General features: G+C 39.5%; 1 protein-coding gene across 1 annotated transcript; it reads right to left on the reverse strand.

Annotated features, from left to right (window-relative positions):
* Positions 1 to 321: 321 nt before the first annotated feature.
* LOC137993078 (uncharacterized) lies at positions 322 to 2,470 on the reverse strand. Its single transcript, XM_068838734.1, has 3 exons — positions 2,314 to 2,470; positions 837 to 1,053; positions 322 to 460 (listed from the first exon to the last, which is right to left on the reverse strand). The coding sequence occupies exons 1-3, from the start codon at positions 2,387 to 2,389 to the stop codon at positions 439 to 441; spliced, it is 315 nt and encodes a 104-aa protein (XP_068694835.1). The 5' UTR covers positions 2,390 to 2,470; the 3' UTR covers positions 322 to 438.
* Between the last annotated feature and the right edge of the window lie 13,910 nt (positions 2,471 to 16,380).

A 16,380-nucleotide genomic window follows, 5' to 3' on the forward strand; every position in this document is an offset into this window, starting at 1 on the left:
AAGACGCGAGAGCAACTGTATCCCATAGCAGTGGACGCCCTTGGAAAGCGGACAAATGGCTAATTGAACACAGATTGGGTGAATCATGTCGGAAGTGACTCAAGGCGCTCTAAGTTATCCATTCTTTTTATTTCATTCGCACTTTTCCTTGCAGATAAAGTTTCGAAATGTGCAAAACGAGGGCGTTTTACACTACAAAACTTTCGCTCGTGTATTTTCCCAGCTTCTACTAACAGCCACATACACGCTTATATAAAGTAAGTGAAACATGCGCAGCATATGGTCTGTTTTTTTTTAATTGTGGAGAATGAATTCAACATATAATACAAGTATGGCTATTTTATTAACGTTCTTTTTACAGTCGAAGTGTCGTCTTAATCTTTGGGCACGCTTCATTTGACGCCTGTCAATCTTTAAGAAGTCATGTGATCAGCTGTCTTAAGGAACTGGCATATTGGACCTGAAACAGAAAGAAATAATAGTTATCACTTTCCAAGATTACATAACCAAGCACGAATGCTCTCCGAATAGGGAAGACGAAATAAAGCGAAGTCAAATTAAAGCATAACAGATCAAATGTTAGTATTTGTATGAGAGGGGGAACCAGAGTTCCCTTATATTGCGTGATATATTTAGTACACGACGAAACAAACATAAAGTGCACCACACCGTCTGTGTTTGAATGGCAACCTTGCCTCCAAGGTCTTCTCGGTTTTCAAAAGAGAAGACCCTGAAGACGAAGTTGTTTGATTACTGAAATGATCTTGCTCGTCAAACGTTAGCGGTTGGCACTAAATGAGAAGCCTAAAAAACTCATTAACCTAATTAAAACTCACTTGTATACAACGCAATCTGGCCACTTGGTAAATTTTGGTCCGCCTGAGGGAGTTACCCAGGTGCCATTGTCATTACACACGTAATATTCGGCAGGCAAGAATGTTACGTCATAGCCCGATTTACACTCCATCCAACAGATAATATCCTGGCTGGGTGGTTTCTTTATGCATTGTAAATACCCATTTCGTGGTGCAGGCTGTTTGTTGCAAGGTAGAGCTGTGAAAAGAGAATGACACGAAAATGGAGTCCACAAAACGGCGAGGCAAGGGTGCAGAGGGGTGCTTCCGCAAGTCACTCTACATGTAAGGTCTTCTTTGAAACGAAATAGGAATTCAAAGAACGGACAAACATCGCCATGCACAACGACAAAAAAAAAACACAAAGAGAAGTTACGGGCTAACTAAAAAGCAATACATGTATGCGGTAAAGAGGCGGCAGGTGGCATTGAGTGACCCCTGCAACAAAGAGCAGCATATGAATGCACAGGAACACCCACGTAGCCTAATGCGTAATGGAAACCTCTAACGAATGTTTAGAAAATGCCTTTTTTCCGGCAAAACCAGTCGTATTTGCACTATAAACAAACTCTAGGAATTGTTTTCATTCTTGGACTTCCTGCACCCTAATCTCATTTAGGAGACTTCCGCCAACGAGCCGGCCCGAATAGCAAGAGCATCGCAAGTGATCCAAAAGAACATCTTATAGGCATTACCACGGGAGTTAATTTTAATGAAATTAACATCATCTGTTAATGTGTATTCTGCGCAACGAGTTTTGGAATTTCTGTCGAGCAGTAGTTCATACGGCTTTGGAACGTTTGGAAGAGTGGAATGTCTTTGAAACTCTGCTCTCAGTGTGTCACGAAACGGATGTGGCAAAATTTAACACCCATCCAAAACTTGCAAAAGTTATCGTAACTGTACTCAAGTTTTGCGATTTTAATGTCGAATTGTCTTTTGTCTGAGTAGCAGGAAAGAATCATTGATTTAAAGTTTACAAAAAACATGACATTGATATGTATAGCAACTCACAAATCCTTAACTGATTGCGCTCTCCTGAAAAAAGGAATCGTCACCCTAAGGACCATTAGCCAAGTAAATTCCATATGCATTATCCTGGTATCTTACAAACTAACAATTCTGATGATATGTGTGCCTATGTTATGAATGAAGAGCGAGACTTTGTAACAGAAAGACGAAATACAGAGGCACCACGTCATTGATCAAGTTGTAACACGTTAACATTTACAGGAGTCTATTTGTCTTCTATTTGTCTCTGCCTTGGCAATAAACTTAAATGACGTGAAAATTAACCCAACTAAACCGGGCCCATGGATGAATTAATATGGTAAGATCAGACAAAGATCGAGTTATCGTAAATCTCGTTCTGCGTTTTCCTTGTGCAACTCAGATAAGGCGGTTAAAAATGAAAAAAAAAAACCGTCTGAAAAAACACCGACTTAAGTTTAAAACTTACCGGAGAACTCTACATTGACCGCACACCAACACACTGCGATGACACCCGTCAAGAGAAATGAAATTTTGAGATACATCTTACAGCCGGTGGTTAAATCGTATGAGGTGCTTCGCGAAGTGGTTGCCTGTTATAAACGTATTTTGCAACACGAGAAGCGCCTATAATCCGCCTGGTATTTCCGTCGTTTTCTTTGGATAGCACCTTGCCGCCGTCCCCTACGAAGTTCAAAAATCAAGGGCAAATTGTGCAACGCGTAACGAAAGTGTTGCAAAACAACAACTGATTTTATTGGAAAAATCGTGTAAATTTGTCTCTTCCATCCATTCCATCTACGCTCTTTGGTGTAGAAAAACCGAAAGTTAATCAATCTGCCGTCATCACATCCAGAGAGTTGTTTTACCAATGTAGCTTTGTATTTTGGTTATAACGATACCAAGGACTAACGCAACAATCATTCATATGTATCTTTACCCTGGGTTCCAGGTTTTTTGAAGGTCGGACAGAAGGCTCAGCGATTCCAAATCAACGGTCGCCCCTCGCGGTTTCGCCGCGTAATTTCCCTCCTCCCAAGGAAAAAATAACCTCTGGCACCCAGGGTTAGGCATCTTGTTTGTGTAACGCTGAGTTCTGGCAGGGAGAAGAAACTTTTGCTTATTCGATAAACTAGGAATAATAATTGATTATGAGGTGCGTTAGTTGGGAGAACTTTAAAGGTTGGAATCACTAGAGGAGCCGAGATGTCAAGAAGACGATGCATTTATGTACGTCTATCGAAAGTATTCTGGAACGTGGCTAGAAATGGAAAGTTTGAGGAAAGAGGTGATGAGGTCACAAAAACTAAATTGTTCAAAAACTGGATTTTTTTTAAATGAGAGATTATTACGAAAAATGTCCCTTCCCAAAAACTAGCGTGTTGGTGCAAATTGACTCCACACAAACAATCACAAGGTGCGCGTTCGTCATTTGTGCATGTGACGTATCAAAACCAAGATGCGCTTGCAAGATGGCGCTGAAAAAGCAGAACGAAAAACGAAAACTTGCTAAAGCTCGCTCTATGTACAGGCCCCTCAAGATTAGAAAATGCGTTCTTCAAACGTCGAGCACTATTACAACATATCAAGAGAATTTCAGTCGCATTGTTTATCAGCAAAAGGGGAGGCAAACATGGTCAATGATTTTTCAGGCTCAGACCCAGCGAGTGGATATAGTGGTTAACCACCCGTTCACGCTGAAATCCATTACAGTCATAACTTTGAGTTCGATTATTGAAAAAAGCTAAAATGCATTGTCAAACTTTGTCCACACGAGAGGCTACATACAGCGTTTAACTGCGAATATCCTCCTCTATTTCCGGCCCAATATCGATTTGACACCTGATGCATTCACCGCCCCACCCTCCTCCCCCTACCCTAAAAACCCTGGACTCGCCACTGGTTATTTAACTCCGATCATGAAGATGAGTGGAACGACTGTTTTGTTGCGCACGCGTTTCCGTTTTTAATTTGCACTAAGTAGTCGATCACGCGATTCTAAAATTAAAAAAAAAAAACAGCTGCATAAATCGACGTTGACAAAGGTACTTCGGGCCAAATCACTCTAAACAAGCAACCAAATGTGGATCCTACCATAGAAACAAAAACGAATGTTTTCACTTAGCAAAAGCCAGATGCAGCAAGGACTTCGCACCCGCTCCAAGGGCATTCACACAAACAGAAGAATTCGAGTTCCGATGAGGGTTGGAAACCCACGTAGCCCGACAGGAAATTAAATTACAGCATTGCAAATCCTCCAAAATGCGAACGTTTGCTGCTGTAGGTCCGCATTTAGGGTAATCGGATGATTTATTTCTTTACAGAAGCAGGTTTTTTACAGACGTTTTTTGGGGAACCTGTAACAAAACTATCGCTTTATTTCCCCCTTGCTAGCAAGGTCACTGAAAAGGTGTCAGACGAAAAAGCAATGTCGCGTCTCGTCAAAAATCACAGCTAGATCTTGAGAGAACGATTATAGAATTCTTGGTATTCATGTAGTGGCATCCTTTGAAGAATAAATAAACGGAAGATTGAACTTCAATGTAGCTGAAAAGTGGAAGGGTCTCACGTCGAAACAAAAAAGACAAAAAAACCTCTTCCCACCTCATTTTAAGTTATCCTCGTTGCGACACCTGAAACTCGGTTGTCTAATCTTTCAACGGATTCATGATTACACTGAAGAACGATTTGTTTATCATTTGGTTTTGCATTACAGCACATGGTGAAAACGTTCCGTGCCACATTTTCATCCATATCGGGTATACTGTTCACTCCGATTACTGCCGACATCTTTCGTTGCGGTGGTGAGCGCGGTACAAAGTACGATCTCGACGACCGACAGGGACTGTGAACAAACTAAGGGGATTTGCTTTACGTTATGAGTGGCTTGTTCGGTTGTATCTTCTTTAATTACTTCATCGCATCATGAGTATTTTATATTCTATAAAGTCGTTAGATATCCAAATAAACCTGATGAAGGTTGGCATTGGCCAGCCCAAATATCTTTAAAAAGTAAATTTTCGCGTTGTTTTATCAGTCGTGTAATAGTCTGCTTGACTTTCATAAATATTTTTTTATCACTTTTGACTGATCAAGATCTTCTCTGATCCGACGCTGTGCAACACTTGCAAAGGTTTAAAACCTCAATTTCACTGTATGGGTCTGTTATAATTGACTGAAAAATGGCCCTCACATTGAGAAATATTATGTACTGTCCCCTCCCAACAAGTGCAAATAAAGCTCTGACCTCCCCCTGATTCCCCCCGATAATTATCACACCGCTCCTCCCACACTCCAAATCAACCATGCATTTTTCGCACACCTTCTGCAGTTTGTTATCGTTAGAAGTTAGTTTCCTGGAGGCAAACGATTGCTTCAGTTGAATACTCGAAGACACTGATCGATTTGATCGGTAATGCTAGGAATGTATCCACGAGATGATGCTCTAGCGTCACTGAGATCCGGAACAGGAAACCAATTTCCGTGAAACCGGTCCTCGTCATGGTGGCATTGAGGGGTACTTTAATCTTAAGGACAGTGCCTACTAATTAAAGATATTTTTGCCCCGGTGTGTGATTATGCAGGAAATGTAGATCTTAACAAGTGTTATTGAAATCCAAAAAGAAAATTGGGGGTAGCCACGCATTTTTCAAAGATAATTCATGAATAATATTTGTAAAAAGCTTTAAAATACAAAGTAATGTATGGCGTTCTTTCTCAAATTGAAGCTTAATTATCTTTCAAAAATGCATGGTTACCCCCAATTTTCTTTTTGGATACCAAGAGTACTTACTAAGATCTACTTTCTCCGTATAGTTTTAAACCGCGCAAAAATATCCCTGTGTTAGTAAGCATCACCGATAGGTAATCCGAGTATCTCGAGATGCGCAGAACGTATGCGCAATGACAATAGTAGGCACCGTCCTTAAAGTCAGATTGCCTCCTCCCTCAGCTTGTGAGTTTACATGGTGACCTTCCTCTCTTTTTTCAGCCCCTCGATCTCCTGATAATTATTGCACAGTCCCTAACTTGATGGCTTATTTCTCTGCAACACTCTTGGAAAACTGCGTATGTACACTTTCTGAGGTTTCAGCAAATCCGGGTATCACCAAGTTGAGAAGCTAAATATTTTAAGCAAGAGCCGATACAATGTAGATCTTATTTTAGCGGTGTTCTATATTTCGGCCGGCCAAACCAGCCTTCTTCAGGTACAATGAGAGTTTACATTGGATTGCTTCTATTTACATATATATAGTAAATGGGTGTTGACGTAATAATGAAAAAATGTGATAAAAACATGGCAGTTACAACAAATTTGAATTAAATACTAAGAGTAACGGAAAAATAACAGAAGTGGCTGTAAATAATAAACTGAAATCTAATACGCTTCATCGCGGATATTAAGACCGTTGTGGTCAACACGTCACTAATGCGCACAACCATTTCACCCGGTCAATTAGCAGCCATGGACAGCTGTCCCGTCCTGCTCTCGGCGGTGAACGCCGAGAACGAGGTTGGGCTGCCAATTGACCGAGTAAAATGGTTTTGCACATGCGTGATGTGTTTACATTTTGGGCAGCTGTTTCGTTGGTAGTCTGTGCACGATCCGGGGTCGTCAAACTTATAACATTCCGAAACGAATTCGGATTTTTTGCGAATATCCCGGAGTCATCCTCGATAAAATCCCAATAGCTGGCTCATTAACCATATCCTCGATTTTTCTTTTAACATTACCTAACATCCTTATCTGAGTTAATCTGAAATACGCTGATCAGTAGGCGAGGCAACAATTCCGGTTCTCATTTGCTTATCGACATAAGAAAACGTTGGCACTGTCATTCGTACAACTTCTTTCCGTGTCACATCGCTTTTAGCTTCGCTAGTTTAGTATTACGAATTGAACATTTTATGAAATATCCAGTCTTTTAGTATAGTTCATCCGCTTGTCAGTGACGCTTGATCAAAAATTTTATTCCGCTGGATACTGGAGGTTCTCTGTCTCCTTACCATACCATACAGAACTGCCAAATCATCAATGTAGTAAGTAAGAGTAAACAGCAAATCACCTTTGCGTTCCCTTTCTTATCTTTGGTAATCAATGATAACGAAGGCTCTGAAAGATTATTTTTCAGTGTCACTGGAGGAGCTAGCTGGCCTGTTGTAATAAGCTATATGCTGCGAAGGAAAGCTTCGGTATCCACACCACGCGCCCCCAACCACCCGAATAGAAAAAATACCTGGCCAAAAACCCATTTCAAGTTCTTAGTGAACGATAACTTCAATTAGTCAAAAAAGATGGCTACAGTAGCTATAAAATATAGACCACACAAGGCCAAAATCAATTGAAATAAACATTTATACAACAAAACCACACTTCATTGCCGCTTTTTCGATCCTCCCGGCGATGCAAGCTCAAACAGACGATAAGGTTGAAGGGAACCTTAAGAGATCATGAATCAAAATCGATACGATTGTAAAAACTTACCGGACAACTCAACTTTGACCGCACAGAAACACTCGCCAATAAATATAGCCACCGAAAGAAATATAAATTTCAGATGCATTTTGGGTCTCGGCGCTGAATAATATGAAACGTTAGGTGCTACACATATCACTGACTCGTCAGTTAAGACGTTTTGAACACCAGAAGCGTCAATCTTGAGTCGTGGAAGTGAGCTTATACTGGCAAAATAGGCTATAGCCCACTCAGCTCTCAATGCTAGCGCTGGTAACCTATGGGCCATTGTGAAAACAGGAGTGACGAACATTGTCATGAAATGTCATTCAGAATTTTTGTTTTTCGTCATGAACTTTCAATTCGATTTACTTTTAAAGCAGGTGGAAATGTAACCTCAGAGGGGCTGAATATCACTTTGCATGATTTCCATTCATGTGCTACATAGAATCTTCAACGTCTTTTGGAGACAACCAGCCCTATTCGCTGATCAAAAGTTGACTCTCTTCTTCATTTGCAATTCTTTTAATTGGTTGTGGTGTTTCTGTAACTTTACTTGTGAGTTACAGACACGATCAATTAGACTAAAAATCATGTGAACGAATCTTCTATCAAAAAAGCTGATTAAACAATTGTAATATTATATTGCTTCGATAAAAATGACTGTTTTGGCAGCGCTAAAGTTTTTACTCCTGAGAGTGTAAGAAAGTGCACCTTTAAGGTTCCACATTGGGGAAATTGAAATACAGGCGTGGCTAGGGATCTTTTTTCAATTACAGAAGAGCAAATTCCGTGTAAAAGTTACAAATAGTTATGCAACGTGTGCTATGGCCTGAGATCGGACAACTCAATGTTGTACCCAATTCAAATCTCCCGGGATTAAGATTCTTTGTGTATTGTATTTGCATGATAATGTAGCATTCATATGGAAATACCTGGAACAACTGACAACGTTTTATTCTCGAAGGGTTTGAATTGGGTACAACATTGAGTTGTTTTCGCTGTTAATTCAAACGAGGAAAAACACACAGAGTGATTTGACATCAACTTTGGCTCCCCAGCTTGGCAAACAATGCATAATGCCTTTACTAATTTCCAGAATTAATTGTAGGATCTTTACAAGCGAGAAGCCAGATAGTGACTGCAAACTTAGGTATATTGAAAGAAAACAAGGCGTTGATTACGCGTAGCTATTGGCGCCTTAATAGACATAAGAAAGAAAAGTAAGACCAAGCATAGATTTTACGGCAAAACCCAGTAGGAAATTTGCGTTTTGTCCAAAATCGAAGAAACTATTGTTATGCTTGTCATGTATTTATATGTAACATCTCGAAAAAAAGGGATAAGTTAGAATTTATGAAAGAATTTTCATGGTTTTGAAGCAGGCAGTTGCCTGCGTTTGCGACTGTATTTGTCAGCAACGGGAGGTGTCAACCATGAGAGCGATGAAAAACAAAATAAGTTAGCGACTAGTAAAGTAGTCTTCAGCTCTGACAGCTTTCAATGTTAGTTTCCTTTCAGTAATTGTGACTATTATAAGCAGCATTGTCCGAGAATTGTTGTTTCCCGTCATAAAATTTCTATTGGATTTACTTTTCAAACAGGTGGCACTTTGAAATTTCTTTTGAAATTTTCTCTCCGTGTGATGTACCTAAGACAAGGCGCTAATGGAAACCGGGCTTATTTCCAGACCAGAATGTGACTCTCGTCTAAGCAATTCTTTTATAATCTGTGACCTCTTAGTGGATTTGATTGTGAGTTACTGGCAAAATATTGGAATGAAAACTGAGCGAATCAATCTTCTATTTTGACAGCTGAGCAAATAGAGGATTTATGACCCACTTAGGTATGATATTGTTACAGGCATCATCTAAAAGATGGACTGGACTCTGGACTCTGGACTATGGACTCATCCTCACTAGAATTTATTTTTTTCAAAAAATAGCACTCCTTTTTTTTAAATGTCGATACAATTTTCTTACAATAAGATCCTGTTTTTCTTTTCAAAGCCCGTTGCACTATGGTGTTTGAAGATCAATCATGTCTCTCGTGCTGTTTAAGTTGGTCAATGAAACGTTAGCATTGTTTTCCGGAACGCAAATGGACTCTCCTCTGGGGCATTCAAGTCAGCAATGCCTGAAGTGGGGGACCAAGAGGTGTACCCTGGATTTCAGAGGTATTTTTTTCAAGGCAGGGGCACCCAACGAGCCATTCTTTTCAAATTTCATCGAAATATATCATGGCCATAAAATAAGCCAAAAATTAGCCTTTTCGGAGCAATTTCTCTACCTGCTGGAAAATTTTTATGTGTTCTGTACTCCCAGCAAAAACAGACCAGAAATTCCGTTTGTCAGAAGGGCCGATACGAGGGGTACATTTACTGCAAATAGCCCTCACAACAAAAATACTTTTCTCCCAGGAGAGGAAGGGGGGGGGGGGGGGGGGCGAGCAGATTGAAAACAATTTGACAGCACTGTGACAACTGAATCTTTTTTCCAGTAACTTCCCAATACTTCTTTCTCCAGCCAGACGACACACACCAGCGGAACATCTCCGTCGGGTGCCCCTGTCGAGGTGCAACTTTTTGCGAGTATCAAGTGAAGCGCTCTCGAAATATTCTAGCCGAGTTTCTGCGTGGGCTGTGTTACGAAGAGTGGAACCTCTGGCGTCCAGGGTAGCCCCCGTGAAATCTCCAAACGTAAAGTAAACCTTGTTTAGAAAAGAAAAGTTTTTGTCGACTGAGTTGATAAGGTAAATTGACTACCGTGTAAAGAGATTTGAAAGCTGACGTTTCGAGTTTTAGCCCTTCATCAGAACTAAACCCTTTCTGTCTTTCACAAGTAGGACTACTTTTCATAACGAAAAATCAATGATATAACTGTGACTTGTATAATACAGGATTCATAAATATTTGTCTCTCAGATTTTCAGTTAAATAGAGCAGTCAGTATACAACTGGAAAGTAACTACATTACCATTAAACGTAACAATGTTATTATTTGTACTGTTACAATATTAATAAACGACAATTAATCTTGAAAGGAAATTACTCATTGTGCAAAAATGGCCTGTTTACAAGCTGAATGTAAAGGAAATTTCTTTGAAATAATCGAAAGTAAGATTAGTAGCACTGCACAAGCTTAGTGTTGTAGGAGAAATAAGTCATTGGACTTCTCCAAACTTCGTCACTACTCTAGCATAATGGTTTTCGATCTCAGTTATTTTTCCTAAAAGCATGTTGGGGAATAAGGGTGACATTTTATCATCAAGTCGATCTGTATCAAAGAGAGGAACGTTGTAGCTGCCATCGGTTGTTGTGCATGGAATGGATGTGTTAACAACTTCCTGGCTGATTTCTGCATCAATTTGTTGAAGCCACTTTTCCGTAATTTGCTGTCCTCTGTGAGAAATTCGACTTTGTTCTTGGGACAAGACTTGAGACACTTCCCGTTTTGAAACTACTTTCGTGTGTTTCCTGTGAAGAGTTCGCCGTTGCTGTAAACCCATTTCCTCCGAGTTATCATCTGTTGTTCCCTTTTGTTAATTGTTTCGGCTTAGATCGATCCTTGTTTCCTGAAAGGTGGAGTTGCTCCTCTGTTTTTTTCTTTCAAGAAGTGTTTAGCCTTGTTGTCATTTGTTGTTGTTTAGCCTTGTTGTCATTTGTTTGAGTCTATCTCTTTTGAAATCGATTTCATTTACGCAATTACGTTGGCGTGACTCTGCCATATGTGGCTCTGGTGTTGTATTGAGCATTTGTGAATAAATCAAACTCTTGATCGTGAGTGGCCTGGGGTGAATAAGAAAATATTAATTTATAAATTATTCTGAGGAATTTGCACAATTGCTTGCGTGGTGGATTAAGTGGATTAAGGAGTAGGCAGAGGACGTAGGGAGTTCAAGTTCAACTTCTGGTGAGCATACAGCCTCCGTCAACTCATCAGAAAGGTCTTGAGAAATATGAAATGTCCGTGAGTAGTGTTATGTAGAAGGGGTAGGCATAAGGGGGGATAAATGTGTGAAGGAAGGATGGGGTAGGATAGAGGTATTGAAGAGGATCCGAGAGGGGTAGGTGAGTAGAAGGGAGGGAAAGATGTCTATGTCCTAAAAAAACTAAGCCCCTGGTTTTTCAACTGCACCATCCAAAAAAGAAAAATCCCTTTTTTAGACAGTCGATTGAAAAAAAAAAAAAACAGTTTAAAAAATCCATAGTCTAGAGTCCAGTCCAGGTTTTAGACTATACTCCTGTTACAACGAAAACGTTGTGCTTTGGCTACGCGTACGTTTGTACTCTTTTTTGCACCTTTAAATTCTATAATGCGGAAATTGGTTAACGGCCTAAACAAAGCCCCCTTACTCGATACCAAAGTCCGCAGTAGACTTAACTGTAGTTATGTAACTGCATGCAAGACATCAGATAACGTGCGAGAGGCTGAATTACCAATGCAACCTCGTTCCCAGGGTCTTCTCGGCTTTCAATATGGCGGCGGGTCTTGAGAAGACCCTGGCACACAGCAGATCACGTGATCAAGGATGGACAAATGTGCAAATTTTTTCAAAATGGCGGCAAAGAATAAGGTGAGAGAAATCTGGGTACGACAACTGCCAACAAACAAAATGGAGTAGGAAGGGGGAGCCCAAAGCTGTAAACTTTGCTTTAAGAAACCAAAAATACGGATGGATGAATGCACGAGCAACGAGAATGCGGTAGATGACAGAGAAATCTTGCTTTTCTTTTCATTTCATGTTATTTTAAACCAATGCAATTTTATAGACGGCTATTATTTCTCGAGGCTGTGATTTTTAAACAGTTTGGAAACAGCCATTGCACACAGTTTCAACCCGTAGCATCACAGACATTTGATTACCTTAGGGCCGATTTACACGATACGATTTTGTCGCATGCGACAAGCTCACGACAGGCCTACGACACGACTTACGATTGTGGCAGCGTTTTAAAACATGTTTTAAAATGATACGACATTTTTTCTGACGTACACAACAATTGTAAATCATGTCGTGGGCTTGTCGTAAGCCGTTGTCGCATGCGACAAAGTCGTACCGTGTAAATCGGCCCTTAAAATCCAGTGAGCTAAGGTTTAATGAAAGCCCTGGTTCTAGCTATTTAGTCACGGAGGTGTGTTCGCTGTCTTCCGTAACGTATAGTTTATATTGCATGTTTATTTTCAATCAATTAAACCTAATTATCATTAATTTTTCATACACTTGAATGATTATCTGATTTCTTATCGGTGTATATGAGCCTTCTGACAACGACTTTCCCCAGTATATATTGACCCAAAGCTATTTTCCTAAAAGGAAGTATTATTATACCACATATATATCTGTGGTACTTCATTTTCACATTGAAACCATTAGATTGTTGTATTGTGGTTTTATCTCTCATCTCATCGATTGACTGCAAGTATTGTCATGTCAGTCTAAAATCAGTATTTTAATTGTCTTCTGATTGCCAACAGGGAACCACAGCATGTTTAGTGCCCACATTCTGATTCTTACAACTTGTTATAATTTGTAAATATATTTTGTGGTAAAGTTGACATAATCAAGCACATGTACATCGTTGAACATGCTATTCCATAGGATTAGCAATCTGCTTCTTGCACTTTTCAAGCTATGAAAAGATCTTTTCCACGTCTTGTCCTACCATTGAAGACAATGTGATGTCTTGGAATGCTGCTCATGAAATCTGTTGAGCCTAATTAAAAAAAGGGCACAATTTGTGCAAGTCCTAAACATAAGCATCTCATCATCTTTAGCAGTTCTTGTCAAATGAGCCCAGAGTTAGGGGTGGATCTTTGCCGTTTTATCAAACTGGCTTTTAATCTGCTGTTTTGGAGGCAGTGACAATGGCACGGTTTGTTTTATTTGCCTCCATTCCTTAAACTACATTTTTGTTTCATTTCATTTACTCAGAAACGAATTGTATCTATTTAGACTTCAGGGTGAACTATTTATACAATGGGTAGAGTGATCATTCAAAACAGAGTTTGTAATTGAACATCTGAACATCTATGAGACGTAAAAACAAACTTGTGAACATGTGAACCTGAAGTATAGCAAATCATAATGCTGACAAGTATGAAAGTGAACGAAATGGGTCATAAATATGAAGTTTTCACTATCTGAATGATTTTCGGTTATATTAAAGGGATATATTGTTGAAAAATCCAAAGCTATCTCTCTTTATGGTAATAAGTAATGTAAACAATCTTCCCACTGGTGAGTTGTAGTACCGGTAGTAAATTGGGTTTTCCAGGAACCAGTTATTATTTTAAAGCTAGTACTGGTAACTTCCTAGGTTCACATGTACCACAAGTAATGGAAGATTCACAGAAAATGGAATTTGAAATTTTATGCTGTGGCATTTCAAGGAAAATGAGGTGTTTGTAGACAAGTATTATGTTCTTCTCTTTAATGGTTAATATTCCTTGACAGGCTTCTAACCGTTCAGATAGTTTGCGTCCACATTTTTGTCCTTCTTTGTTGAGAGTTTCAGTAGACAAAGCGAAATATATATGACCGACCAAATGACCCACACTGCAGTGTTTTATCTTTTCTCCTGCCCTTACCATTCCAGAAACAAAACACTATTTATTTTTGTGAAGTAGTTTCTTGTTGCTGGTGAAGTTGCAAATTTCCTGTGCTTTGTCACCTTCAATTTTATTTCCCAATCCCCCTGTCCAGTCCGCAATCTTCCCCCACATCACTCGATGTACCACATCTTCAGACAGTAATTAAAATGCCACAACTTGAGCAATGCTAGAGAATATTTTCAAAGCATGTTTTGAAAACGAATAATTCAACTTAAATTATTGGAGTACAAGAAAATTCACAGGAGTGTGATGCTAAAAAAGTAATGTGTACAAAATTAAAGAATACTGTTTAATATACATATTTATATTTTTAAATCAGAAGAAGCAAAAATTGAAGTCGTTAGCAAATTGACAGGTCAATAAGACTATAAGGATAAGCCTTAAAATTATTTTCAAGAATAGTAATTATTGTTAAGACTTCACAATCTTAAATAACTCCCTTGGAAAATTACAAGATGACATGCATTTTGTTTGGGGTGAGGAGATTAATATTTTTTATTAATGAAAGTAAAAGGCAACGATGAAAACCGACCGAGCTAGATCTCTCTGTGCACCACTAGCTGAAGAGTGTGGAAGGGATGGGAAAGAATATGGATTACTGCAGCTGCAGGTCTATTGAAATAAAACACAGGTCACATTCCACAGGTGAGTGTACATGTCACCGTGCTGCAGACAAATAAACAACACCAAAAGTGTCTGCTAGCGCTAATCACTCAACAAAAATGTTGTTTCAGGTCTCGGGGAAACTTTTGGCTTAGTTGTTGATTATTGGAGCAGCGACCTCTAGTCTTGACCTGTATTTAACAGACCCGCCTTCGTTGCAGCTGTCACACGAGTCGACAGAACCACATACAACTGCTAAATCAACCACATCAATAATCTATGAACCCTGTTGCACAATTTTATAATTTGTAACAATCTGACATGGTGCAAACACTGAACAACAGTAACAATACTCGCGTCAAGGAATTACAATTGTGAGACGCCAAAATGAACCAAAACGTAAAGGTACGTACGAAATAAAATCACTTAATTACCGTTGCGTCTTTCAAACACCATTATATCCTCTATATATTATAGAGCGATCGCTATGCCAGAGGTCGTGAAAAGCCAACGTAGTTTTAATTGGAATCGAGGCCTGATGAAGATCATCGTACAAAGTGAAAAAACGGTGAATTATTTTTGACTGTTATGCCTGTTAATTTGCAGCTGCTTCTTACGGAACAGCTACAATTTCTTCTTCTGGCTCTCCTCACTAGCCGCCATCTTTCTTTCGACATAAAACCAATCAGAGTTCATGTAAGAAAAGCACCATTCAGCGATCTTTTTAGTTCACTGTGTGCCAGGGTCTTCTCAAGACCCGCCGCCATATTGAAAGCCGAGAAGACCCTGGGAACGAGGTTATTACCAATGTCCCTCAGGGCTGGTCCCTCAGGCGACACCATGGAGACCATGGAGAGTCTTGTTTGACGTTCTGTAGGCAACGATAAAAAATAATCTTAATTGATTTGCAAAATGTATCAAATTGTTTAGTACTTTACTTCTGCTCGGTGGTCTAGTTTTGTCTGATTCCTAATGACCTTGTATTTTATGATACATAGGGGGTCGATGTAAATATATCTCGGATTTCTTCAGTATTATGTGTTCGAGTAAGTGTTTCGGCATACGCCTTGATCTCCGTAATCTCCTCTCGATCATTCCCAAATCTGAAGAAGACAGAAGGAGAGGCTGGACGCGGGTGACTCTCGCTTGGCAGAGTCTTCAAGACTTGAATTTGAACACAATGGCACCGCGTAGTTCTAGGAAACCTTAGTCAATGTACATCGACGACAGATTTTTTTTATTTCTGCAATGTTTACTAAGATATTTATCACGGAAATTCCTTCTCTTATCCATTTCCGTTCACAACGTTTATACATGTGAAATGAACAGAAAACTAATCTCTTTCTGCTTCTGTAGTTATACACCATAAGGCATCAAATAATCTCGCATACGCTAGTTTAAAAGAAACGAAACCACGTAATAAAACTGCAGTTTGAAAATGACTTGAGGATTCCGATGGTTTGCTATGGCCCTGGCTATGTATCAGCAAGATACATGCTCACGAAGACTGTCAGGACGATAACCGAAATTGTAATTTCTACGCACAGGTAACTGCACCTATTGTCAACTAGTTGTCTCAGTTGAAAGTGTTTCGTACAATCTTGCGAGAAGTCGTGATTTGCATTAAATGGTCATCCCAAATAAGGCGAAAAACTGAAGCTTCGCATCAGACCATTAACTGACAAATTTCTTGGACAATTATAAAAAACCCAAGAGTGGAAGACGTTGTTCCAAGAGTCGCACTCTAGTTTATTCCGTGCTCAATATTTAAAACACATTCGAACCTACTTCGACAAATAAGAATATCATATTTACGGCAGCACATTTCACATGAAGGCAACCGGCGTAAGATCAGTGCTCTGCAG

The sequence above is a fragment of the Montipora foliosa genome, chromosome 2 (genome assembly GCF_036669935.1).
Source record: "Montipora foliosa isolate CH-2021 chromosome 2, ASM3666993v2, whole genome shotgun sequence".
NCBI lineage: Eukaryota > Metazoa > Cnidaria > Anthozoa > Scleractinia > Acroporidae > Montipora > Montipora foliosa.

Excerpts from the sequence above, each read along its gene's own strand:
- LOC137993078 (XM_068838734.1), bottom strand. The coding sequence starts at position 2,389 with ATGTATCTCAAAATTTCATTTCTCTTGACGGGTGTCATCGCAGTGTGT. Across the intron at positions 1,054-2,313 it reads GGTCAATGTAGAGTTCTCCG|CTCTACCTTGCAACAAACAG; the intron begins GTAAGTTTTAAA and ends CTCTTTTCACAG. Across the intron at positions 461-836 it reads CCAGATTGCGTTGTATACAA|GTCCAATATGCCAGTTCCTT; the intron begins GTGAGTTTTAAT and ends TTTCTGTTTCAG.